Below are 27610 nucleotides of genomic sequence, written 5' to 3' on the forward strand. Positions count from 1 at the left end.
CACTGTACCTGGCAAACGTAATCTTTTATTATCCTAGGTCTTTGCTTACTCTGCGTCCTTCAATAATTTTATTCCTTGTCTGTCTGTTCGTCCAGAGCCATCAGCTCAATTAATTGCTGCCTGTCACTCGAGTTGTTCACTTTAAAGTGCATCCTTGTTGGCCTCCGCTTCAGCTTCAGCTTCAGCTACAGTTACATCTGCTTCAGCTTCTTCTTCTTCGCCTCCATCATCTTCATCTTCTTCTTGCTGCAGCAAACAAATTATTCTGTGGCTCTGCTGTATTCTTCTCTTGGTTTTTGGCCAAAAACAAATTGGTTTCGAGTACTGCAGCTTGTTGGCAACTGCATGTCAGAGGATTTTGGTAACAGTATAGCCAAGATTGACTTCAACTAGATTTAGCCGGCTTAAAAGGCTTTGGCCCCAATTTATGGAGCACTTAAAATTAACCAGAATATATATAAATTAGTTGATTGTGGATTTGATATCATTCTTTGGCATAGTTTATGCAATTATAATTAGAGATATTTTAATATCTCTAATAAAAAAAAAAATCAGAGAGAAAATATTCCGAAAAAGATATATTAATATATATAAACTTTTATTTTTAAAAGTGTATAATTTATTAATTTGAGCTATTATCATGAAGGAAAGTATAAATAATATATATTATAAAATTAGAAACAATAAAAATAAAAAAATTTCGAATTAATTAGTTACTTGCAAAGAAAACAAAAATAAAATAAAAGTAAATCCAATATATTCTGCTTAAGAAACATTTCTATATTATATTATATATAATTTACATGACAAAAAATGCGTAAAGCGATACCTAATCAGAAAGCCTCACAAATAGTTTTCATTTTGTCCCATCATATATCTATATATAATATATCTATGATATACTTGCATACATATATAAAGATTTATCACTTAGCAAACAATTTTATATTATCAAAATCACACAGCCACGGACACATGACTTTTTACGTTGAAAACTTTACCATTGAAAATTTTTGCAATCACATTAATTCTATTACCGAAAAGTAAAAAGAAAATAAAAATCCCTCAAGGCCATATTTGTCCAGCCATTTAGTTGTTCTTGTTGCTGGTAAAAATGAAGAAAAACGTAAAAATAGACGCCAAAAGGCAAACACCGCATAAAAAGTAAAGGAACAATATATGTACAAAAAAAAAAACAAACAGTGTGAGCATTGCAGTCGGGTGTAACAGACTACGGCATACAGAACATGTAGCATTGATTATAAATGGGCCTTAGATTATGAATAGGCATTGGATTATAAACTAAACGATGTCAAAAGTAATCGAAGTGCAAAATTTTGTATTTTAGCTGTGGAACTGAGGCCGATATTGGTTTTCTTGATTAGGCCAACGTTCGTAAGCTATGATCTATAATTATTGATTATGTTGTTAGAGAATATAAGTGAAATCTAGCCATCTCAAATATTCTTAACCTTACTTAATGTAGTACATATAATTAGGAGCATATTTAAATAATTCAAGATACAATAGCAGGGATGAGCCTATATACCCATTTGCACGTTCACAGCGAGTATGAAAATATGAAAAGAAAAGCAAAGGAAAAATTGCGATATATGCGATATAATAAATCTTTAGTAAAACACGCAAAACTTTCTGAACGTGCGCCAACTATAAACTTTCGCTTTTCACAAAACGCTGGCCGTTATGTTTCTGCTGCTTCTTCTACTCTGTATTTTTTTTGTTCTTTACTTCGTAGCAGTTGCGCCAGTCTGCACATGCTTTTCTTTTATTTATTATTATTATTATTTTACTATGTTATGAGAGCCTTTTTTTTATATAACTATTATTATTTTTAGTGTGGCACACATATTTGCAATATGCCTTGTACGTGCAGCATTTGAGGTTTCTAATGAAGCGTGAGAGAGAGAGAGAGAGAGAGAGAGAGAGAGAGAGAGAGAGAGAGAGAGAGAGAGAGAGAGAGAGAGAGAGAGAGAGAGAGAGAGAGAGAGAGAGAGAGGAACTTTTGTATGCTATTAAAAAAGTAAAAATACATAATAAAAATTTAATTAACTTCACCGGGTGCTAGTAATTTATTTTTAGCTAAGAAATTCTTTATATTGATTTCAGTGATATCAATTATTTTACCATTAAATTACATTTTTTAAATTTTAGTATAAATATTTAACATATATTTTTATTGAGATACTCTAAATTCATAGACAGCTTGAAGAATAACAATTTCTATCAATATTTGAAACCCTCGCAGTTGCAAGTGGATCAAGGATTTGTCAGTTGGACTTTATAATTTAGAATAAATTCCCATACATAGCCATAGACAGATGCATATATTACTGTTTATGTGTGTGTGACTTGTGGCACATTAGTTGGCATTGCATTTGGAATATGTGTTGCATGCTTTTAGGCGTCGCTGACAAGCAGCGCTCGGGCCGCATCCTGTGCGTGGCTGCCGCTCCATTTCTGTCAAAGTTTTTGATGTGCAGGCGTGTTTTTGCAAAAAGAAGACAACACAAAAGGCGTGTAAAAGCATATATATATACATATATTTATATACATGTGTATGTATGTGTACGTATCGGTCACAATAAATTGTCTTTATTACATGCGGATGTGGTCGTTGCGGGTGCCAAGGGGAGCGGGTGGAGTTATGTGCGGGGCCGCAAAAGGCTTGCGCCATGTTTAATGAAAATTATTACGCGATATCCTTGGGGACACACTCGCATACACATACATACATACACTCAAGCAAACATACATTCACACATACATGCAGCAACTCGCACAATGTACAGCTATGTGCGCCTTTTTGGGGGTGGCATGCTCATACAAAAAAAAAAAAAAAAAAAAAAAAGAAGAAGAAATAAGTAGAAAAATGAGGAAGAAGAAGAAATATTCGCTTAACGGCACGACGTTGGGGGCCCAACTGAATGGAAGGATTCTGCTTTTGCCTTTACATTTGCCTCTGTCACGGCGCCTGCGCCTTGCCGCTGAGCGAGAAAGGATTCGACTTCGAAACCAGAGCATAAATTCTATGCTATGCTTTAATGTGTGTGTGAGTGAGTGTGTCTATGTATATGTGTGTGTGTGTGTGTGTGTTGGTCTGTATGTGGGTTTGTATATGTTGAGCAACGCATTTCTAGGTCAAACTCAAACTCCGCATAAAACAGCCCAATAAAATCCCATTTCAAACATACTTTCATTACTGCTCTAATGAAAAATACACTTTAACTGTTCTTTTATTTTTATATTTTTCATTTAAGCTAATAGAATTGAATTTTCCTTGTGCATAATTAAGTATAAAGTTTATGTTACTTTATTAACTAATATTAATATATGTCTTTGTTTTCTGCATTATTTCAGTTCAATTTCAAAAGGACAACTATAATTCCCCCATACGAATAGCACATATCTATAGGATCAATTATTAACTTTAACCGAAATTAGTTGCAAAAATGTTAAACATTCGTCAGAAATGTAATAAAAATTGTTGTTGGCAATTGAAGAAAATGCGGCAAACTTTTAGCTCCAAAACAAATAAATAAAATCTAACCGTTGCGATAACTTGACATAATTAAAAAAAAATTATATAAAAACGAAAAAGGAAAATAGAAAACGAATATTGTCAAAAAATAAAAATAAATTCGAAATTCATTTGGTAAACTATTTGTGGCTTTGCATCAAGATAAAAAGGCGAAATTAAATAGCAAAATAAACAAATAATATGAAAGTTGTGTGAGTAAATTGAAAATTGTTCATTGAGTGTCGGTTGCGTAGCCGCAGATTCAAACGAAACCAACATAAAAAAACAATAAAAAAAAATAAAAAATACATATTAAGTGAAAAACTCTGTCGAAATTTGTGAAAATAAAAGCAAGAGAAATAAACACGAAAATGGAGCGCAAACATTTTAGCTGGTTTTTGGCGCTGTTGCTGGGCGTATTAATAGTACAGAAGCGCATTTGCTCAGCTCTTGCCGATCAGGATGAGGATATACCACACAATGAGTAAGTATTAAATGGATTTCAATTTATTATCGTAAATTGGTGGAAGTGTTCGACTGGAAGATACCGTGACCCGCTCAACTGCATAATAATTGATTCATAATTGGATTTCATTAAAATTTTTAGTATATTATATAAATACTAGTCAGAAGAAGAAGAACTATTCATATTGAGGATATATATGCCTAATATATCATCCCCTTCGTCTATTTTTTTCTGTTTCTAATAAATTTATTTAGCGTATTTGGTAGTCATGCATTGCTGTCGTTTCCCTTACGTATTGTTTTCAAGCGCCATTTCCAATTATGCATAATTGAAAATTTATATTGAAGCGATGGAAATCGTTTTGTGTCATTTCCCCCTGCAGGAAATTAATTGTAAATTTGTTTATTTCGCTCAACTGAATACACGCAGTGTATAAATAGTTAGCCACGCAATGTTAACTCAATAGCCAATGGCCATAAATATGGATGTATCTATGCATATCATGTAAACAAATTGCTGTCTGATTTATGCAAATTCCAGTAAGCGTTTTGTGCACACGTGTGAAATGTGTTGAGAAAAACTAAATAAATAATATCAAAAGAGTGTTTACAGATCACTTAACAGTTGTTCCATTACATTATTCTGTTAATTGATATGTTAACTGTATGTGATGTTTACAGATCAGTTAACACGCGCAACAGTAAGCTATGTAAATTTAATATTCACAAAGTTAAAGTAAATTTTGGCTTCTATGTTTCCCATGCCTAACCATTAAAACACTAAAAACAAATTGTAAATGGAAAATGGAACGACAAAAAACATGCTAAATCTAATTTCAATAATTAAATGTGACATTAGGCAAAGAAGGAAAGAAAAGAAAACACTTAGTTGCCTAGGGGGAAGCCAGCACTGCAAATGGCAGTTGGTATTGGGTTAATTAGCCAAGTGAACATAGCGCTTACGTGACTGTCACACACACACACCCACAAGTACTGACTCACATACGCTAATTGCCAAATCCTATTATGTATCCATTAGATACTTTCGCTCACACTCTATCCATCACCCCCAAAACCACATTTTTGCCAAAATATATAGAAAATTGAATTAGTGCTTTATTTTTAACACTGTCGATTTGTGTGTGTAGGTGTTTGTGTATGTGCCATCTATTAGTTTATATTCACCGTACTTCATATATGAATTCTTCAAAATTTTATCTCTCATTATTTTTTATGGCAATTCGCTTTTCTTTTTTAATGATGCTGCTGGCAAGAAACATAAATATAATGGCATAGAAATGAGATAAATGACAAAAGTTGACTAACTGCACCAATATTGTTAAAGTATTTATGTATGGAAAGGTTCATTCTCATAAATAGTAAATAATATGCTATTTTGTTTGCTTTGCATATTTTAAACATTCATTCTGATGACGACTTTTTGTTTTCAAAATGTTTTTACTCAGACTAATATCGTTTTATGGGTAATTTTGAACCCTCAACTTTAGGCATTGGATGTGCTCACCTAGTTTGACGACGATTATATAAAAAATTTGTAGATGATCATGGAAAAGACTAAGAGATCTTACATAGACCACAATGAATGATTTATACTTATCATATCTCTATCGAAATTTAGGTTTAAATAAATATTATTCTAGATTTTTATATCCCGTGGACATACTTCTCTTTTTTCATAACTTTGGCCATTTTTGCAGCAAATGCTTAAAAAATTTAATTTATTAATTTAAGACCTAAAATTTGCTACTCCACATTTGTAGACGTAATATTTGTGTATGTATTTATTTATTTATACTGTTATATTTTTTTGTGTCACTGCAGAAATTCAATTAAATTTATTTCAACTTCTGCTGCCCCCAAAAAAAAAAAAAAAAAACACAGCAACTGAAACGAAAAGACTCCTTGAGGGCCAACAGCTTTGTCGGTTATGTTTGGGGCATTTAATGGGGATGACGATGATGCTGATGATGATCAACAGATGATGTTGCTCATGATGATGATGATAATAATGAAGTGGCGCTTCATGCCCATTGCTGCCCATTGCTTTTGATGTAACTGACCCAAATCGCTTTTACTAAAACTCTTTCTCTACTTGCAACGGATTTTTCGGCTCTTGTTGTTGCTGCTGTTGCTGTTGCTGTTGCTCATTCATTTGCCTCATTTACAGTTGCAGCACTGCCCAATTTAAATGCAATTGCCATTTGCTGAAACTTTAATAGCATCTGCATTGACACTTTTCCCTAGAAACCAATTTCTTGCTTTATTGTTCGCCATATCTCTCCATCTTGATTAATAAAAAATTCATTGAAACCAGAATATGGTAAATTAATTCGAAGCTATTTAGAACAATGTCTGAAAGGTATGGAAAACGATATCATATGTGTATTAGTTTGGTTGAGGCCTATTCATATTATTTGACAGGAAATCAGTTGAAAATATATTTATTATGAGTTGAAGTCTAAGTCAAAAAGTAGCACAGACTCCCACATCCAAAAATACGTTTTTTTCAGAGATTTATATTCAAACTCTGAGCATTTTCTGAACCCAGATGCATACTGAAGGAGACTTATATTAGGTATACGCCATGATAATTTCTTAAGTAAATGTTTGCCTCAACATTCTGTGCAGGTTTTTTACGATTTTTTTTTTCGTCAGCTTAAGAACCGTACTACAAAAACAGAGCGAATGGCATTCACTATATAAAAAAAATTTCGAGAAAAGTAAATGCAACACACGTAGGTAGCACAGACAAAAGACACTCACACACACACAGTCTCTTTGCCAAATTGAAGGAAACCGCAAAAAGCATTGACATGAAGACGGTAAAGCACCAATGAAAGACCATCAACGTCATCTTATGGGCTCTTGCCTGCATATGGACCGAAAGACTGTTTTCGTTTCGCTTTTTTTATACCCTGAACCCATTTTCAATGGGAAATCAGGGTATAATGGTTTTGTTGAAATGTATGTAACAGGGAGAAGGAGGCGTGGCAGACCCCACAAAGTATATATATTCTTGATCAGGGTGACGAGCTGAGTTGATTTGGCCCTGTCCGTCTGTCTGTCCGTCTGTCCGTCTGTCCGTCTGTCCGTCTGTCCGTATGTATGAACGCGTCGATTTCAGAAGATATAAGAGCTAGAGACTTCAAATTTTTTTTAAATGTCCGTAATTACAGCGCGCATATCAAGTTTATCATTAAAAATCGATAACTCATCTCGATCTTTTTTTATCGATAAAAAACCTTATCGAAACCCAGTTATAAAATTATATCTTCTACACCTTTATTGCTAGAGTCTCCAAATTTTTAATGTATGCTTATATGCAATTTATACAATTTCGGTTTTTGTTAAAATTTACCCCCCACCTCTAAATTCACCCCCTCACCCTCACTTTTGTAAAAAGCGTATTTCAAATACTAGAGACTTGTGCTTTGGCAATTACATGCATATTCATGTTATAATCATAATCTAAAAGTTTCATGAAGATCGTACGTCCATAAAAAAAGTTATTAAACAATTAAGTTCTCATAGTAAGCGCACACTGCAGCCCATGCGTGTTTATGCGTGGTTGCTTGTATGTGTATGTGTGTGTGTATGTGTGTGTGTGTATGCGTTTGTGTCTGTATGCGTGTGTGTGTGTATGTGTGTCTGTATGCGTGTGTGTGTATGTATACCTGTGTGTGCGTACGTGCGTGTGTGTGTGTGTGTGTGCGTGTTTCTTGTGTAAGCTGAAAGTCGCGAAAAAGTATTGAAATATCTATTGCTCCAAGGGTTCAGGGGATCTCGTAGTCGAGCAGTCTCGACTAGAGCTTTCTTACTTGTTTTTTTTTCATCTTGGCCTGGAAATATCAAAGAAAAAAAAAAATAGTCACATTTGGGCAGTTTGAGCACGACAAAACTTGACAATGGCAAGTACTACGTGCGGCATCTGAATTTTTATACAGCCCATCAAGTAGAGCCCGAGCCACAGTTCAGCTGCTCAGCTACTCACCTGCTGCTCACCTGTTTTGCATTGTCTGTTGCGTCTTTGGCTTTTGAGCACGAATCACGTATGTCATGCTCAAGTGCCATACACGTAATGCCATCGAACTAGTTTTCATTTCGGTCCACAGCATCGGGTTTTCACTTTTCACTTGTTTTTTGCCAAGTTTATACTCTGTTCAGGTAGAGTAGGTCAAAGGCTTTGGCCTGGTATCATTGAAATCAAAATGAGGTTATATTCTCCTCTTCGTGTTGTTTTTTTTTTCTTTCTAGATAATAATATATAGAGCTAGGGACTTACTGTGTATCTACATCTCTGTTATATTGTTTGGATAGTTGAAACAATGATGGAAAATTTTGGGTCTACATAAAATTTACTAAAGGGCGTTTTTCAATAAAACATATAATATTATTCAATATATAAGTCTTGGCTGGCAAACTTTTCCGTTTAAATTTTAAAACAAATATATGTATAGTTCAATATATGCTAACAATAAAAGTTGAAAAAGCATCTACAATAAATTAGAAGCTCACGTGGCGTATACGTAACATATTGTTTGTATTGAGCATTGACTAAAACGTAACTACGCAGTTAACTAAATATCTGGATACAGCCATCTATTTACAGTAGAAAAGTCACAGGCGCACAGAAATGCATAGATAAAACACAGGGAAGAAATAAAAAAATGCAGACAAAGTTGTTACGCTCTAAAATGATTTAAATTATATGAAAATTGTATTATAGCAACGATAGAGGAAGTTGTTGTTCGCACTTTTGGGTGTTGTTGCCGGCTGATTGCCGCAGAATATTGGAAACGGGACGACAAAGGGCGTGGAATGTGTGGGCAATGAACCGTTACAAAGTGAGAAAGACGCGATAGAAATTGGATAATGGCCATAATGGTCAGAAATTGTGAATGCAGAGGGCGCCTAATGAGCAATGGCGACTAGAGCGTAAAATAATTACGGAGAAGGTTGTAGTTCAACAGAGATGGAGCAAAGTGAGGTGGAGACAGAAGAAGAGAGCTAAAGAGGTAGACAGAGATGAGGGATAAAGGGAAATAGTGAGAGATAAAGAGATGGACTGATAAAGAGAGAAGGATAGATACTGACAGAGAAAGTAAAAGTCAGAGAGAGTCAGAGAGTACACGAAAATAGAAAAAATAAACAGAAAGCGAGAGTAGAAAAAAAAAATATATATATATAAATGAAGAGACGAATATGGAGGAAAAGGGCAGATATGCAGAAAGCAAGATCTTAGAAAAGGAAGAAGTGAGGGAGAAAGAGATACAGAAAGTTTGATAATAAAAGAGGGACACAGGGGAAAAAGATTGCGAGAGAAAGATTGATTGATTTTCCTAACAATTAATCCTAAGAGAAATTAAATTTAAGAAATGTAATTTTCATATATATATAATTTATATTTAATTCATTTCATATTTTATATTAATTTATTTATAATTTATATTTAATATGAAATTTTAAATATAAATAAAATGATTTAAATGTATATTCCTAAAAATCTATGTAAATATATCAATATCTTTATAAAGTACTAGCTGATGAATATATGTATATATATTTAGCTATATTGCAATATAATTCTATTTCACTTTCAATTTAATTAATTATTTTTTCCCCATCTTTGTTTCAGAGTGCGCAACTGGGCTCTCAAGTTTGGTGTAGATTTATGGGAATTTGGTCGCCAATTTACCAAAATGAATGAGATCAAAAGTGTGAGTAAATACTTAACATATCTACTATATATATGTATATGTATATGTATATGCCAAATGTCTGACTGGCTTAAATATAAATAGTCAAAATTGGCGTAGAGATTGGTTGAGAGGCTTTGCTGACATTTGCAAATAGCTGCGATTGCTTAAGTGTAAGTGCGGTTTACTTGGTTTACTTGGGGCTTAGTTAAGCAAATATGTATTTAAGCGATAAGAAATTATCGATAAATACGCAGACGATGTCGGCTTAGTGTGCCAGCCGGTTGGCTTTATACGCAAATGCGTCAATTTTTCGTTCGTGTAATTTTTTTTCCCCCTTTTTGCTGATATTTTGTTGTTCGTCTGCTTCTTGTGGCTTTTGTTGTTCCGACGCGGCTCTAATGCAATTTAAACACAAATAAGGCTAATTGAGGCAAGCCAGCAGCAGGGGCAATCGGCAAGGGTAGTATGCCCTATGTCCGTGTGTGTGTGTGTGTGTGCGCGCGTGTCTGTGTTAATAAGCATGACTGTTTGGCTTTAGCTCTGCGTTGACTGCGCTGTGGCTTTGGCTGTCGCCGTAGCCATAGCTCCGACTCTGGTGCTGGTGCTGGCTCTGACTCTGACTCTGACTATGGCGTAATTTTTTGCGTTTAATCAGACGTGCATGAGTTAGTGGGCTGCTTTTATTACGACTCTTTTTATACACTCTTGTGGGTGTGTAGGTGGATGTGTGTCGTCCATACACACACACACACACGCTTTAAATACACAAAACAAGTTAACAAAAGTATTTGCTTCTTGTATACGCTGTAAAACGTCTTAAAAATCAATAGAAAATAATTATATACGTTTTTTAAACTCAAATATTGGCATAAATTTATAAAAATAAATATGTAAATAAGGTATTAAATTTATATAAATTTGAACTGAGGGAATTGAAAAATTATAAAGAAAAATGAAAATTATAAAGAAAAATACATGAATTATATACATATATAATAAAAACTAAAAGTGTCATATGATAAACAGAAAAAAATTTTTTTTTCAATTATTTTAAATAATTTACTATTATTAAAATTAATTATATAAAAGGATTGATTATTTCGTAAAAAAAAAGTTTAAATTGATAAATACGAATGTATATAGGTATATATAAACATATTTATTTAGATATACATAGTTGTTCATGTCTCATAGTTGAGAATAACTGCAAGTAATAATAAATATATTTATTTTATTTTATTTTTTTCAAATTGAAAATTCGCATTTTTAGTCTAGAAATAATATTACCTTAATGAGTAAGAGTATTGAAATCAGTAAAAAGTATAGGCGTGCCAGCACTGAAAGCGTGACAGCAGTGGCAGCAGAGCCAACTGTGGCAAGAGAGGGGCGAATGAGGGAGGCAGCAGCAGCCCAGGCTGAAGCTAAAAATGCAAATAAATTTGCTGGCTGTGACTGTCATTGAGTCTGTAATTGTCAAGTGACTCGTTGTTGTTGTCCTTGCTGGCTGCGTTGCTGCTGACAATGTTTGTTTGTGTTAATTTAAAGCGCACGTCGCGCAACAAAAAAACAAAAAACAAAAAATAATATCCACAACAACAAAATGGAAATCTACGCCCAGATTGAATTAAATATCAAGTATACGCGACGTTGTGCGGCGTGCAAGGTTGTTTTTCGCACAGATCCCGCCTCTATCCGTATGCGTGAATTGTTATTTAGCCTCGCATGTGCGTATGCTTCATGAACATAATGTCATAAGAGTGTGTGAGGGTGTACGTGTGTGTGTATGCCTCTATATATGTGTGTGGACTGCGTGTTGGTGTGCCTTGTTTAACATTAACGCGTTTCTTTGGCAGCGCAAATAAATTGTATGTGTTTAAAAATTATTGGCATGCCAAAAAGGAACGAAGGATTCTCAACTGCTGACATGGGTTCCCTTCAAAAATGTCTAAAAAAAAAAAAAAATTAAATAGAATAAAAAATAAAAAGAGAAACGTTTCTTTTTTATGTTTTTGTTAGATAAATAATTGATAAATCATCTGAAAGGCATTCAGACAGACATGTCGGACAGTCTGCATAGTAGCATTTTTGCAGATTTATAGATTAGTATTTGCATATTAATAAAGGAAAGGTTTAGTTCCACAAATAAAATCAATGCATACCCAACGTTATTTAGAGAGATCATATAAATATTGAAATATCGTCGTTATTGTTATATATAAATATGTATATGTGTATATTCATATAAGTTTAATAAGGCTGCCTTTCGCAATTTCTGTTTCCAGGCCCTGGCATAGGTTTTTTTTCTTTAAAGAAGTCCCAGACTAGTTGCCTTATCATGTTAACTTTGACGTATTATTATTATTCTTCTAATTTAATTTAATTTATTATTATTATAAATTTTATTATTTTTGTGTATATATTACAAAAAGGAAATTACCCGAAAAAAAAATATGAAAATCATGCGAAATGCCCGAATTGTCGAAAGTTTTCTGGCCAATCCAAGCGAGCGACCTAAGCCATTTGACAGGCGCTCTGACCCAAATATATTTAGCCAACTTTGCAATCTGCCAACGAAAATGAAAAGTATTGACGTGACATTGCGACAATATTAATTCGATTCAATTCAATTATGAAGAAAAGATTCTCGACTTTCTACCAAATTTTCTGACAGTTGCCCTTCAAAAAGTTTTGCAGAGCTCAAAATAAGGAATTAAAAGATACCTACAAGAAAATGTGCCATTTTCCATTTTCTTTTTCAAGTTATGTTTGTTGTTGTTGTTGCTGTTTCCAGTTGTTGCTTGGCATTTTAAAGTAGCATAATAAAATGTAAAACAAATGCAGTGCACACGCTCAGCTATGCGAGTGCCACAAAGGACACAAAACAAAAATGGCTGACAGGATGCTGTATGTATATGTGAATGTGTGCATGTGCGTGTGTTTTTTGGATGCCTGTGCGTGGCGCATATTCATTTATTTTATTTTTCGTTACGTTTTGCGCTGACTAGCTAAAAAATATCTACCTAAGCCATGAAATATGTTGTTTCGACAGACAGATACACACCAAGATACACACATATATATATATGCGTGTGCGTGAATATATATATATATATATATATATATATATATATATATATATATATATATATATATATATATATGTGTATCTGTCTGTCGAAACAACATATTTCATAAAGTAGAGTAGGCAGAAAAAGAATGCCCTAAGATGGGCATGGCCTTATGTTGTTAAAATATTTACATATTTAAAAATAACAAATCTATACAATTCAAAGTATAAATAAATTAAATTAATTACAATCACACAACTTATCAATAAATTAATATCGTAAGTCAAATTTGTATTTAAAAATTTTTGTTTTTTTTTTAAATAATCTTTCGTATCCCAAGAGTGCAAGAGGAAATCTTAACAAGACAGAAAAAAGAATCATTTTGATTTTGTCTAATATCTAAAAATTAAAGTTGTTTAAAAGTGTAAATTTTATAATTATTTATTTATTTATTTTTTTAATATTTGACAATTTTTTATAAAGTTATTAATTTTTTTTTTTTTGTAAATAATCAACGTTGTAGACATTCAATTTCAATGAGAAATAAAAAGAGTTTTCTCAATTTGTCTTTTAAAGATAAACAGAGACACACGCACACACACACTCGCTTATAGACTCATATTGAATGGTGTGACATTAGAATTCTATTTACTCAGCTGCGTTACAAGCCACATAGATTTGTAATAGTAACCCCCAGGAACAGCTCAAACAACACACACACACACAAATATATATGCATACATACATTTGTATAAACATGGTATAGGCAGAGGCCTGGTCTGACAGCACACATTTGTGCTGTAGCACAAAATTACGGGCAGACAACGCGGCGTACACGTTATGCGAGAGAGACAGAGTGAGAGAGAAAGAGAGAGAGAGAGATTGAGAGAAAGCGAGATGTGGGTCTTAGTGAAATGGGCCGAAACGAGATGAGATGATACGAAACGAGACATCGATGGCAAATGATGATGTGCTGCTAATGATGATGTTGATGATGATGATTATGATGATGATGTTGGGAATGATGAAGTCGCGCTTTGCTGTTGTTGTTATTGCTGTTGTTGTTGTGATCATTATCAGCACATGTCTTGCGTCTTCTTCCTTTTTTGGACGATTTCTTCGCCTTTTATCTCGAGTGCAATGAAATATGGGTCAGAATACAAGTCGAAATTGCAAACACAATGAAAAAAAAAAAACAAAACAAAAAATTTGCGCATTTGTTGTTTATTTATTTGTTTTCTTTATTTAGTTGGCCTCTACACTTTGCATAGCTTTTCTTAACCTTCGCCTGCTGCCACTGCTGCTGCTTCTGGTAGCTCTAGCCATTTGGCTCGTCTCTCTTCTGCATTCGCATGCAAATAAATTTAAGCGTGCGCTCATTTTGCACGTAATACACAAACTTTTTAACTGTTAACTGAGGAAAATGTGAAGAGCGGCGCGTGCTCTCGTTTTTCTTCCCATTTTGTTCGCTTTCTTTTTTTGTTCTCTTTTCCCATTTGGCTTTTCTTGCAACTTATGCTCTCCTTCTGCTTCTTTTTTGTGCACTTGGCATTCGGGTTTGTATTCGCCGCTTATTGAAGGTAAAAGTAAACCTATCTGTAAGCTGACTTGATTGCAATTGCCCTGCGGGTGTGTCTCGGTGTGTCTGTGTGTGTGGGTGCTAGCGAGTATTTAGTTAAGGGCCGCGCATGAAAGACTTAATCAGTGGCTAAACTGACACAAGAGAGGGAGAGAGAGAACGAAAAAGCATTCGCTGGTATTTTTATATTGATTGAAGTGATTGAAAAATCCTACACTAAAAAAAAGTCCGAAAATCATATTGATATTGTTAAATTTTAATTTTTCTATTTTTGGAAATAAACTATGAGAAAAGAAAAGAGACGAAATAAAATACAAAAATAATGAAGAAATTAATAAAGTTCGAAAATTAAAAATACTATATTCAATTTAATATAAAAACTTTTTTAAAACTGAATAATTATATGTTTTTAGATACAAATTATTAAGATTCAAAAAATAAAATTTTATATATATATTCCTATTCTATTCCTTAACTTGCCATTTAAATTATTGTTTCAAATAATTTTTGAGCTAATGCAAATTTGGTATTCAAAGTTCATGCTTGTAATAATTTAAATATTAAACATTAAATCTGTCGACAGTAAATATTGAATGTTTGCTATGCGAACTGCCAGTCAATTGTCTTTGTGATGCTAAACTGCAAACAAATATTTAAATTTTACCATAAAGTGTCTGTATATGAGTGCCTATCCCTTTCTCTGTCTGTCTCTCTCTCTCACACACACTCTCTCTCTTGTCTGTGTGAATGTTTGCTTTTCTATGCAATTATAATTTTTGGGGTGTAACCCAAAATGCAGATTGTTGGCCATTTGTTTTGGGGCAAATGCTAGCTCCAGCTGGAATGCAGCTACCCCAGCTATCAGCTAGTTAACCCCTACATGCCGTGCACCCTCCTCTGTCCCTTCTGCACTCCCTAACATCAGCCGTCCATGCTGCTGCAGCTGCAGCTGCTGGTTGCATGTGTAGGCTTTTTGGTGACAAATACAAAGCGCTTGTTAAAGGCCAAAATGGGCTAAGAATGGTTGTGGCTATGCTTCTGGAGTTGGTGGGTGTGTGTGTGTGTGCGTATTTGGCTAACTAAGTGTGTGCGGCCGTATAGTGTTGCGGGCTGTAAAGGGACCAATCGTAAATCAAGGCATGACTACGGCGACGATGACGATGAAAACAACGTGGATGCGAACGCACTTGAGAGGGAGTGTGCCAAGACAGAGGTGGGTGTAAAGGGGGTGGGGGATAAGAAGTAGGGGCCATGGGCAACACCCACTTTACCAATGTTTAACTCAACTCTATGAGTTTTGTGCCCTTTGTGGTCCAGGGAGTTGGAGAATGCATTTAAGTTGAGGCAGAGGATCAGGCCACAGTAAACACTATATATGTATATATGTGTAAATGTATGCGTGCGTATGTGTGTGTGTATATATTATAGCAGAGCCAGTGCTTGTCTATGCAAATATTTAAGTCTGTTGTTGTCGTTTGGTGGCGAAAATTGCGAGTATGATATACGAGCAGAGTTCGGCAAGACAGAGAGATAGGAAAAGGGAGGGAGAGAGTTACGACTAGGCCATACGGCAAACAAATGTAAATAGGTTCGGGACTTGGGGTAAGGGTAGAGACAGTTGCAGTGCCTTTGCTGCTCTTAATGAAAATATAAAGCAAATTAAATATTTAATTTAATCAATGTGTTATGGGACCAGAGCTGGCACCAAAAGCATATTACATTTCCCACAAGCAATCTGTCAGCAAATGTATATTTCCACATGGAAAACATGAGAAATTCAAATGAATACTGCACTTAACTAAGGGTTAAAGCTGTCGTCAAATCAAAAAATAAATTAAACAAAAAAAAAAAAAAACTATATATATAAATATAAAATACTATAAAAATATTTATAGTCAAGTTGAAATGTAGAAAAATGGTAAAATAAACCTAATTATATTAATGTTAGGGTCCGATATGTTTAAGTTGGGTTAAGTTACAATCATTAATGTGTATATATCTTTAGATATATTTTACATTCCCGAACTATACAGTTAAGCTATAATATTTGAAATGCATAGTCAAAAACGCTTATTAAATTTGTATAATTATATTCTCCAATTCATGAGCATCATAAGTCGATATACGCTTTTACAGAAGTTCAGCCAGGTTTTTCCAGTTTTAATTATTCATTAAAAAAGCAGAAGGAAATCCGAGCTGAAACTGAAAATTGCAATCACAAGTTGAAAGTGCAGCCAATTAAAAAGCGATGCCAATTAAAAGTTTTGTGGCAAAAACAACATCAACATCAACATCAAAATCAAACTATAAACTCGTATAAAAGCCAAGGTAATATATATAAAAAAAAAAAAAAAAAAAGAAAATAAGAAGAAGAAGAAGAGAGAAACTGCAAAAGAATGGAAAAGGAGCTGTAAGTAAAAGAACGTGTTAAGAAAGTTGCGCTTCAATGCACATGAAAACATGCGCGTTAAAGCTTAACAATGTTGTCTGAAATGCAGCCAAGCTGGGGGGGAGGCTGGCTAAAATGCTAGATACAGCCGTGTGGGGCTGGGGCTTGCATAGCAGACGACATCTTCATTAAAATCTAATTAGCGCATTGCAAAGCAAGCGAACGAGCGAGCTGGCGCTTGAAAAGTGAGTCCTCGACTTGGCTGGCTGGAAGGTGAGGTGATGGGCAGATGGGCAGGTGCATGCTGGATGCTGCATGCGTAAGCTGCTTAACTTGGGCTGGAATTTAAGCAGCTGCTGGCAGGAGTCAGCAGTCAAGCAGGAGTCTTCAGTCGAGAAGTAAAGCTCAGCGCTGCTCAGGAATGTCAACTTTGGAGAGCTGTTGCCGAGCAGCTGCACCTTACTCGCTGTCCTTGCTCCAGTTAAAGTTTGATGCTGCTGCGGCTCTACTGCTGCTGCCAACTGCACACGCATGCAGTCAGGAGGAGGCAGCCAGTAGAAGCATTGCGTATGGGGTTTGAGCCTTCGGGGCGACTTCTTGCGCAACATTTTCAAATTCCAGAGTCAACCGCAAAATGAAAAAGTTTCTATGGCTGCTGTTGCCACACCTAACCCAACCAGCCGCCCAGCTTGCCACCGCCTACCGCCCACTTATATTGTATACATATTGTATATAGTAGTTTCTTTTTTTTTACTGTTGCCAGGACTCTCTCACACACACACGCACACATGCAACAGCGCACTTATGTCCTTCAGGCGTGCATTGCATTTCGATGCTGCTGCCGGGGGAAATTGCTTTATAAAATGTTGCAAGCTGTGCGGCCGATGCCGGGGTGCGGTTGCGGGTGCGTGGTTTGTGGGCGTGGCCATCGGCGCGACCATCTTGCTGTTAGCTTTTCTTTTATATGTATATATATACTTATATATATTTTATTTATTTATTTTATTTTTTTCTGCTGTGGTTAGCTTGTTTGATATGCTTTTAATTTTCAATACTTATTTCTTATATATATTTTTTTAACTTTCCAACACAACTTTCCAACCGATTCGCCTCTATCGTGTTTGTGATTTACTTCTTTTTTATGTTATTAACTATGATTTGAATATTTAAATATGTAAAATAATATTTAAAAAAAAAAACATAAATGGAAAATTTCTAAAAATTTTGATTTAATTTTTGAAGTAATATTCTCTTCGGTTTTAATTGTGTTTCATTTTTTTAAAATTGTTTACCTTGACAGTTTAGCAACATAAAATTAAATGTTATACATTTTAATAATTACTAAAGCACAAATGAAGCGATTATAGCGATTAGGTTCATTACATTTTCGATCGTTTAATCCCGTCAATTTGCCCATATATGTTATTTCGTGACAGTGTACCAAATTATCAGCATTGTCGGGCTGTGTTTCAATCCAAAGATAATTTTTTATGGGATCACCGTTGGAGAACCAAATATGCGTGCCTTCTTTTCCTGATCCGTGCCGGATATCCACTACAAATACTCAATGTGCCACTCACGAATATATCTATTGATATCATTCAATTCTCTAATAGAGTCTATCGTTATCAGTTCAAGACAAGAATCATATTCCACAAACATTTTTTCTATGTTTATGAGATTCTTTCCATATGCCAGGCATTTTATAACAAAAATCAAGAGAATACCTACCTAATTTCCGGCCCGGAGTAATGTAAACTTGTTCTTTCTCAAGTGTAAGTAAATTGTATTCAAAATATTTCTTAGTTCAACCAAAATTGAATTTTAATTTCTAAATATCTTGACTTGTTTATAGCAAAAAATTCTTAGTTCTTCTAAATATTTTGACTTGTTTATTGCCTGTTTATTATTCGCAAATCATTTATAGCTAAAGTATGGAGCAGGCAGGCTAAGGAAAATTTAAATAATATCATCTGAATAAATTAATCCTACCAGAGAACAAAAGAGGCAGTTACGGGCTGTTTAGCCTCGCAGATATAACGATTCAAAAATTCACACTGACGATCATTGAGTCCACTTCGAACACCATCCCTCCAGCCCATTTCATCACAGTGCTGTAAGTTGTCGACATTATTGGGCATTCCTGGATCCCAGATGTTAATATTAATTGGTTTTCCGCTCGAAAACCATGTGTGGTATCCCTCTTTACCCAGATCTGTGCCTGATGTCCAATAGGAGTAATCAATATTCGTCTCACGAATATATCGATTGATTATGTTCCATTCTTCGATAGTTTCTATCGTGATTAGTTCAGCATTCATCGTACGACATGTTTCATAGGCTTCGTACCAGTTTCTCTTGTTGTTCAATTCGAAAAAGTAATATCCAGTTCCGATCCTAACAAATGGGCCCGTTGTAAGGTTCGTGTTGGCAGGAATATCTTCAGGAATTTTGTTAAATAAATGTTTTTTGATATTACTTTAGACCTACTCACCAGGTGTTATAACTGGATATAATTTATATGACACACACAGAGCAAAGAATCCAAGAAACAGAAGAACAGAAACGTATTTCGCAGACATTCTGGCAGAACTCATTTCTATATTTTGATGGCTGGCCTTTTATATTGCAAATCGGTGAAATTCAATCATTTATGCTCTGTAAATTAACGCTATAGGGTATTTAAAGTTTTGATTGGCTAGAATATGTATGATTTCTCAAATCTCATTTCATTTTATCGAGGCATAATCCAAAATTTGTATTTCAATTTTTTACACCCAGAGCAGGGTATCAGGTAGCATTAGCATTAGCATTAGATAAATATTTATAGAAAACTTGTAGAGCAAGTGTTTATTATCAAATTGTTTATCTATTTGTTATTTGTTTATTTCTTTTCATTTATACAGATCACCTGCTGTTCATTATCAAAGTTTTGTTTCAAGTATTTGAGCAATTCCAAATTAGATGCCCTAGGTTGAAGGCCATATAGAATATAGTTGCTTATGCGTGATTTCTCAGATTTCTAGCAAAGATTATTCTACTTTTCAATGAGGTTCTGCAAGTTTATTGATTCTTAGCAGATATTAATTGTTTTTTTTTTTTTTTTTATTCAGCTTAATATATAATTAAATATAATATCATTTATTGACAATTTTGAGTCTATTTCTGCTTACGTTCAGCATAAGTTAACTAAGATAGAAAATTGTTCAGACTTGGCTTTTTCCATTTCATTTAGCCAACTATTTATAGATGAAATTACTTAACGACTTTTCATGCCTATGACATGTGATATGAACGTATATGTATATATACATATACATATAAATTTGCTGTATTTCGCTCTTAAAAAACACTTTGCTGCTTAATGTGTCTAATTAAATTTCACATGCCGTTGAACAGCAGACAGTTGTGCTTGCCTGCTCGCTCTCTCCTTTTCTCTGTCTCTCTTAGTCACTCAAGTTTGGCTTCATTTTCCACACACACATACACATGCACACACTTGAACGAGACACGCATTTAGTGGCCATGTTAATGTCTGACACATTTTGCTTTGCTTTTGATTTGACGTGCTGCTGCCACCCCTCAGCCTCATCCCCTGCCACCTACACACACACACATAGATACACACTAAGACACATCTCATTGCGAAAACATAATCATCTTTCCATTGAAACGTGTTGTCATTTGTTTTAATGTTCGAAGGCGCCGGGCAAAATGGCATTTTCCTAAGAGATTTGATGAGTTTTTCCCCATGCTCGATTTTTACATTTTTCTTCTTCTACTTCTTCGTATTCTTCTTCTGCCTCTGCTTTTTCTCCAAGTCATTCTTTTTCGCAGCTAGGAAACAGTGTAGCATTCTTTCTGAGCTGTAAGTTGGGGCTGCAAATGCATTTTATGACAGTCGAAAAGTTAAAGAAAAACTGTGCAATTAGCTGGGCGTGCGTGGGCGTGGCTAAAGGGGCAGTAACTGTCAGTTAAATTATATTTTCGTCGGCATTTTGTAATCATCAACGTACTGGCAGCATATTTCTATATCTATGTATGTGTGTGGTGTGTGTGTGTGTATATATGTATATGTACATGTCCCAAGCGAATTAATTAGAAAACTTTTCTTAACTGATTCAGTGCCAGCAGCAGCAGCAGCAGCATCATCAGCAGGGACTGAGCTGAGACACACGCATTCAAAGAACCTAGCAGACGCTGCTTTTTGTGAGCACACACACACACACACACACTCGAGCATATACACACTTCCACTGGAGACACTGCAAACATTTGCGGTTGGTGCCAAAATGCTGCTCGTGCTGCCACAAAACTAAAACTGTGAAAACTCTTTGAGGCATTCATTAGTTCGCTAAAGAAAATGTCATACAACTGAGCGAGCGTGTGTGTGTGTGTGTATGCCTGTCTGTGTATATGTGAATTGCAGTTAGCTAGAAAAGTGGCACAAATCCATGTAGCAATCAGAGTGCTGTCTTTGAGCGCATTATTAATTCAAACATGAGAATTTTAAACGCCCAAATTATGTTCGCTGAATTTAACATAAAATGGAAAAACGAAGGAAGTAAAAAGAGAGTAACGAAAAACGTTCTTTCATCCATTTCCGCCGGATATTAGCAAATGGCGCACGGATGACTTTTGACTTTTACATTTTCGCCGAAAATATATTTAGCTAAAATGTCAATGAACTCTACGTATTAAATGATATAGAAATATGATAAGCTGAGTATCTGGTGGGGCTAAAGTCTAGTCTTTATCTTACTGTTTATCGCTATGTTTCTCTCTGTTGCTCTCTCTCGCTTTCTAACAGAGTTATTTCGCTTTATCTCTCTCTCTCTCTTTCATTGTTCTTATTGTTATTCTACCGCCCTTCTCTGTCTTCATCTCACTCTATTTATATATGTCTATAACTTTATCTATGTCTTTTTCTTCTTCCTATTTAACAGCATTAAAATACTCTATCGCCTTTCTATGCAAGTCTCATTTGATAAAAGCTACTGAGACTCCATTCCTACTAATGTGATCCAGAGTTCTCGTTGCGCAATTACTTTTGGGCACTTTAATGCTTAAAACTTACGAAATGTTCCTCTCAGCTAAAATACGCGGAAAATTATCTTTGATTTGGTTGCTTATTCAGCTGAATGTTAAGTGCCCCGGGGCATGGCAAAGCAATTTAACTCTCAACTAAGTGAAATAATTGGCCAATGAAAATCTTATTAAATGAATAAAGCAACATTAAAATCAGTTTAATAACAACAACTTGCAAGAGGCAAGACTCGCGACTCGCTGCCAGCAGTAAATTTGAATTTTATGCCGTGGACATTATAAAAGCAGCAAATGGAAAAGTTTTTATAACCCTTTGCCGACCCACCCATTCCAATCCATACCCATTCACACACAGCTGCGGGACTACCCCAAATGCTGTGCGTAGTCTATATAAAGTTTCATAGTTTATTGACAAACGTATTTATTTTTATACTTATTTTTTTTTTACTTTCTTCTTCGCTTGTTTGCTGTCTCTTTGCAGCGTTTTAAGGACAACGACATCGAAGTGAAGCGCAAGGATGGCATTATATTGCTGCGTGAATTAGCGGCCGAGGTGAAGAACTTTATGGATTTCAAGCGGAACGCTGTAATGGTAAGTGGTATAAAGAAATATCTACCTACTCCATGCGCCTCCCGCCCTCTCAGCGCCGCAGCCCCTGTGGCCACGCCTACTTAGCTGTAAGTGCCCACAATTGACAAGTGGCTCAATAGCTCAAAGCGCACGCGACAAATGGCAAGGAGCTCGGAAATTTAAGAGCCACACACAAACATATATATATATATATATATATATATATATATATATATATAGGTATATACAGACAGAGAAAACAACAACAAGACTCCGCTTCGCAGTGGGACACTGGCGTAAAGTGGAAAACAATAAATTGCCGTGGGCCAAAAACAGCCCCAAAAGCAACAGCAAGAAAACAATAAAAGTAATAAAAACAAGTAAAAGTGCTTATTAAATGCATTTTGTTGAACGACTGTTAGATACTCAGTTTTTAGAGTTTGATACATAAACATACCAAGAATTCGACAATTTCGTCTATACTACCCTTTGTGACAGTCTAATTATGATCTGACGAATTAATAATGACAGATTTGTAGATACCCTGCTTTATATTTGATACCCAGTATCTAATTGTGCTCTATTGAAAGCATTGATATTCTGATTTACTTTTTTTAAATTTTTATTAAAAAATCGATATTTCTTATATCAATATTTTCGTTTTGATATTTGTACTTATCAGGTATCTCTAGAGCTGTGTCGAGTAAAGAAAAACGTTGATTCGCTAAAAGCTCAATTTGATGATTTTTATACTATATGCATTGTAAAATTCAAAGCATATTTGAAAATATAGCTCACGTGGCAATAACATGTAATGTTTTGGGTGAGATGACGAGATGATAAAATGAGTTATTTGGGAGTTCCTGCTCATTATTTGCGTAATGATAGTCTTATGACGTGTTGCATAGGTACCGTTTCTCTAAATGAAAAATAAGTACACAATACCTGGCAACACCGATGCTTATGCTTCGAGTACGATGTTTTTCTTTTGATACATCCACTAACCATATGGTTAGTGATACATTTTATGGGTACACGATCGATACTTTGCATTCGATATCGTGTTGCTACGAATATGACATCTCTTTCATTCGTAAGATCGATTCACGATTGTTAGATACAGTGCTTTTAAATATTTTATTTAATGTGCAAGGTTAGCTTCGATACAGATAACTCTCATGTTTGAGTTATTATTCCTATAATGCCGTTTGATTCAAATGATCGACTACGGCATACCGTGTATCATATATGTAAAACCGTTTTTCCGTCTTAAATAGCGTTCATGCTTAGCAAGTTCTGTTCAATGTAAATAACTAGCTACACCTGCTGAATACCCTGCTTCTGACTTATAAAGCTAGCTTCCAACATACTTGCTTCATCCATCCACATCATCAGCAGATGATGATGATGAAGAAGCATCTTAGACATAGAGTCCCAGATCCATGTGGCATTAAAAATATAAAAAATTCCTTCATATTGGATATTTTGTACTATAGGTAAATCAATTGATACTATGAGATATAAGAATGTTTTTTAGGCGTCTGCAAGTGCATATACCCTTTATGCTTTGAGTACAGGGTATTGGCGACATCTCAGGCACTGAGCAGTTGTCGACTGTGGTGGCACAAGGAACGACAAATTGAAATTAAAGTGCGCCAGCCACAAGGACAAGTTTTGATGGCGCCCGCAGCTGTTGCGGCTGCTGTCACTGTAACTGTAACTGTTACTGCCACAGTAACTGCTCCTGCCACGCCTATTACTGCCCAGTTGAAGCGTTGACCAGCTGGCGTCGGGTTTGGCCAACTGGGTGCGCTCGTGTCTCCGGCGGGATGAACCTCTGCGGCATTTGTGGTCTTTGCCGTGCTCTTTGTGGCCTGCCTCCGTCCAGCGTATCAATAGACTTCGTTTACTGTCCGGATAATTTGCTGTAGGCGTCGCGACTACACATTGGTGAAAATGGTGCGGAAAAAGTTGAGAAAATCACTTAAATTGTATTTGAAACTTTTTGCAAATTATTTATTGTTAAATAGGATTTTAGTCAATCAAATCATCTGACAGTCCGATGTTCCTTGAATCAGGCATTGACTGACAAAAGTTACTCAGGACGTCACTCGAAAAGTCAAGTAATCCAATAATTCATCAGCCAGTCAGCTAGTGGAATTCATCAGTTTTCTTACCTTCAAACCATTTTACATATTAAATCAAACGCAATTATTTCTTTTCAATAGCCTTTAAATAACGTTGCAGTCTGATGAAATCGATTGCGCGATATTTGGCTCCCACGCTGTGCTTGCAGCTTGAACCTATCGACAATGACAAAATGGCTATAGCTGGCACACGCATAGAATCATCGATACTGTAGGCTATCATGTAAACTTGTTTTCATTTCTATTTGTTACGCCTTTGCTTTTCTTTTTGTATTGATTGGAAATGGATCTGGACAGAGTCTTGCTTAGAAATGGGCTATTTTATGGTTAGTTAATTTTAACCTCATCTCTCTCTCGTTCTGTCTGCCTCTATTTGTCTCTCCTCTCTCTCTCTCTGTCTGTCTGCTGTTCAATTGTTTGTCAGTGAAGTGAATTGATTTTCAATTGGCCAAACACTTTCATTTTCATTTAACAAACAGCATCTCAGACATCATTAATAATGTGCGACAATTCAATTAAATATTGTAATCAAGACAAATTTATATTTTCATATGCATACATGTGTATGTATGCATTTATATGTATTACTAAAAAGTAGATAGGCAAGCTAAGTAGTAACTGTGCTGTAGCCTTTGAGACACTGTACCATTTATTTATCCACTTCATGTAATTCGAAAAAGTTACACTTCCCTTACTTCATTTAATTTTTTTTTTCATATTTATTATTTAATTTATTTACGATTTCTTTGTTTTCATTTGAGATTGATTGGCAAATGAGTTGCACGGAATTCAATATTTATATATTTCAACAAATAATATTTATTAAAATTAATTTTTTATTAATTTTATCTTTCGAATGCGGCATTCTCATTGATTTTGATAGACCAACGCATTGCTCTCGTGCCGATGCTCAGTTTCTGGTCCTCAGCTGGCCAGTTATCTTCGCTATGGCGTTGCTCTACCCGTTTCGGAATCCTCCTTTCCACTTGCTCTTGTTTTTCTTTATCCACTTCCATACAGTTGCTGCTAACTGCGCAGTTGGCAGAGCTTATGCTTGTACTGATTGGAATATCAGTTCTTTGCAGGGTTCAGGTTAACTCCTAATCGAGCAGTTTAGAGCACTCTTATATTTATTTATTTATGTAATTGTTAATATTCATTAATATATAAGTACAAATAGTGTGCCCCATGTTCCTGGTCCATGCTGCGCTTATGTGAGTGGGTATACATAAATAATTTTTTATGATTTCCGCAAAATATCGATTTAATTTTGTTTTTTTTTTTTTTTTTTTTTTTTTTTTTGCTCGTGTTTTCTCTTATTTTTGTGGGTTTATTTGGCGGACGCTACGGCCGCTGCTTCCGCTCCTTATGGCCAATCCAAACACACGCACTCACACACACACACATGCAAACTTATATGTATATGTGTGTATGCGTGGGTATGTGTATTTGTGTATGGGCAGCACAGCTGCCGTTCTTGCTCTGTTGTCCTGCAGCCCGGAAGTTTTTGGCCCAGACGCAAAACGCATACGAAGCACCATTAATTAAAAATCAACCCACACGAACAACAACAACAAGCATTTACATCAAAAACAGCCAAAAGCCAAACAACAGGCACAAATAAACTAATTTCAATAGCATTTATGCGACTACATAGATACCCTGTAGACGTTATATATATATATATATATATATGTCGAAGGTGAAGGAAAGAGTGGCAAATAAAACCTGACTTATACATACTTGAACTCTATGGATTGAATATGTAGTCGTATTGACAATCCAGGTGGTAAATCTTTTATGTAATATATCTTTTATATAATTTATTTCACTTATTACTTAAATACATTCGCATTAATGCATTTCCAGTTTCGGTAGATCTTTTTGCATCTCGAGAAAATTCTTACGAAACTCGTTTGAGGAAACCCCAAAAATCACAAACCGGAAATCTGTAGCGACATTTTTGCTGCTGCTTCTATTGTTGTTTAAAAAAAAACAAATATATGATTGACCACACAAATACACACGCACACTGACACACACACACATGCACATAGTCAGTCTGCCTGACTGCCTGATTAGCATTTCCAGTAGAAACGTTCGTAACTTTTGCTGTTCTGTCTAAATCATTAGTCGATGCCGGAAAATATGTTAGTTTTAGTTTTTTTTGTCAAAAAAATATATAATATATAATTAAATTATTTAATCATAGATTTTGGCTCATGTTAATTTACATTGTACAGCACATGATTAGCTATTTTATTGCTCCCTTGGAAATATTCAAATTACATTACTCTATTTGAAGTTAACTCAATTAGATTTTGAATTTTTGTGCAACTGAACGGAAAGGCTGAGAAAAACACAATGTCGATATTCATTTTGTCGATATTCACTATGTTGGTATTCATTCTGGTGATATTCACTATATCGTTATTCACTATGTTGATATTCAGATAGCCTGTAGGATTTCACTCAGTCGTTATTCACTTTTTCGACATCCACTTTGATAGCTCTAAGTCGTACTATGTCGACATTCAGTAAACTAATGTGCTAGAAAACGTTGAGATCGCACTTGTTAGGAACGTTTCAATCGCTAAGATTGATATTAGCTGAGGCTGTATTGCTCACTTTGCAATTCACAGCATTCATTTACTGATTTTACTTAAGTCGACTGACTCAATGAAATTCTGCGCTGTTGTGCAACTGATGGGAAAAACAAAATACTATGTAAGAATGCACTTTGTCGACATTCAGACATTCTATTATATTTCGTTGTCTATACTCAGTACGCTGATACACGCTACATCGAAGTTCAGATGGGTTGTGAAATTTATAAAAAGTCGCAAATAAACATCATTTTATTGCAACCACTTGATATTCACTATAAAATATGGGCAAAAATACCATTTTGTTGTAAGTTGGTTCTGTTTACTTTATGTTCTTTACTTTATATAAATATCTTCGTAGAATATACATAAATGCTATATTCGGAATCTACTTCTAGCAACAAACTACTTAATTATTTATTTGAAAATGTCAAATATTTGTTGAATAGTTCAAATGTTATCGATAATCTAAAAAGCTGCT

The 27610-nt window shown here is 34.9% G+C and overlaps 2 protein-coding genes across 5 annotated transcripts in view; one reads left to right on the plus strand and one right to left on the minus strand.

Annotated features, from left to right (window-relative positions):
- The window catches only part of LOC6576281 (voltage-dependent calcium channel subunit alpha-2/delta-3), a 45298-nt gene that overhangs the window by 2064 nt on the left and 15624 nt on the right, over positions 1–27610 (plus strand). For both annotated transcript variants that reach the window (XM_032728495.2, XM_044008499.1), the window contains exons 2-4: positions 3379–4022; positions 9660–9741; positions 22287–22397. In XM_032728495.2, coding sequence (XP_032584386.2) covers positions 3910–4022; positions 9660–9741; positions 22287–22397 — 306 coding nt within the window. In that variant the 5' untranslated portion in view covers positions 3379–3909. The remainder of the gene's footprint in view (positions 1–3378; positions 4023–9659; positions 9742–22286; positions 22398–27610) is intronic.
- LOC6576279 (C-type lectin 37Da) lies at positions 18558–27151 on the minus strand. 3 transcript variants are annotated; one of them, XM_044008501.1, is made up of 3 exons: positions 27011–27151; positions 19254–19417; positions 18558–19199 (listed from the first exon to the last, which is right to left on the minus strand). In XM_044008501.1, the coding sequence occupies exons 2-3, from the start codon at positions 19354–19356 to the stop codon at positions 18748–18750; spliced, it is 555 nt and encodes a 184-aa protein (XP_043864436.1). In that variant the 5' UTR covers positions 19357–19417; positions 27011–27151; the 3' UTR covers positions 18558–18747. The 3 variants fall into 3 exon arrangements, with proteins under 3 accessions (XP_043864436.1, XP_043864435.1, XP_002002270.2); XM_044008500.1 differs by having other exon boundaries at positions 26947–27151; XM_002002234.4 differs by lacking the exon at positions 27011–27151 and having other exon boundaries at positions 19254–19824.

This window comes from Drosophila mojavensis, unplaced genomic scaffold (assembly GCF_018153725.1).
Source record: "Drosophila mojavensis isolate 15081-1352.22 unplaced genomic scaffold, ASM1815372v1 contig_36, whole genome shotgun sequence".
Lineage (NCBI taxonomy): Eukaryota > Metazoa > Arthropoda > Insecta > Diptera > Drosophilidae > Drosophila > Drosophila mojavensis.

What these genes read in the sequence shown, in the direction of transcription:
- LOC6576279 (XM_044008501.1), bottom strand. Translation starts at nt 19,356, where the DNA reads ATGAGTTCTGCCAGAATGTCTGCGAAATACGTTTCTGTTCTTCTGTTT. An exon ending in ATATCCAGTTATAACACCTG is followed by an intron (nt 19,200 to 19,253) that starts GTGAGTAGGTCT and finishes AAATTCCTGAAG; the next exon opens with ATATTCCTGCCAACACGAAC.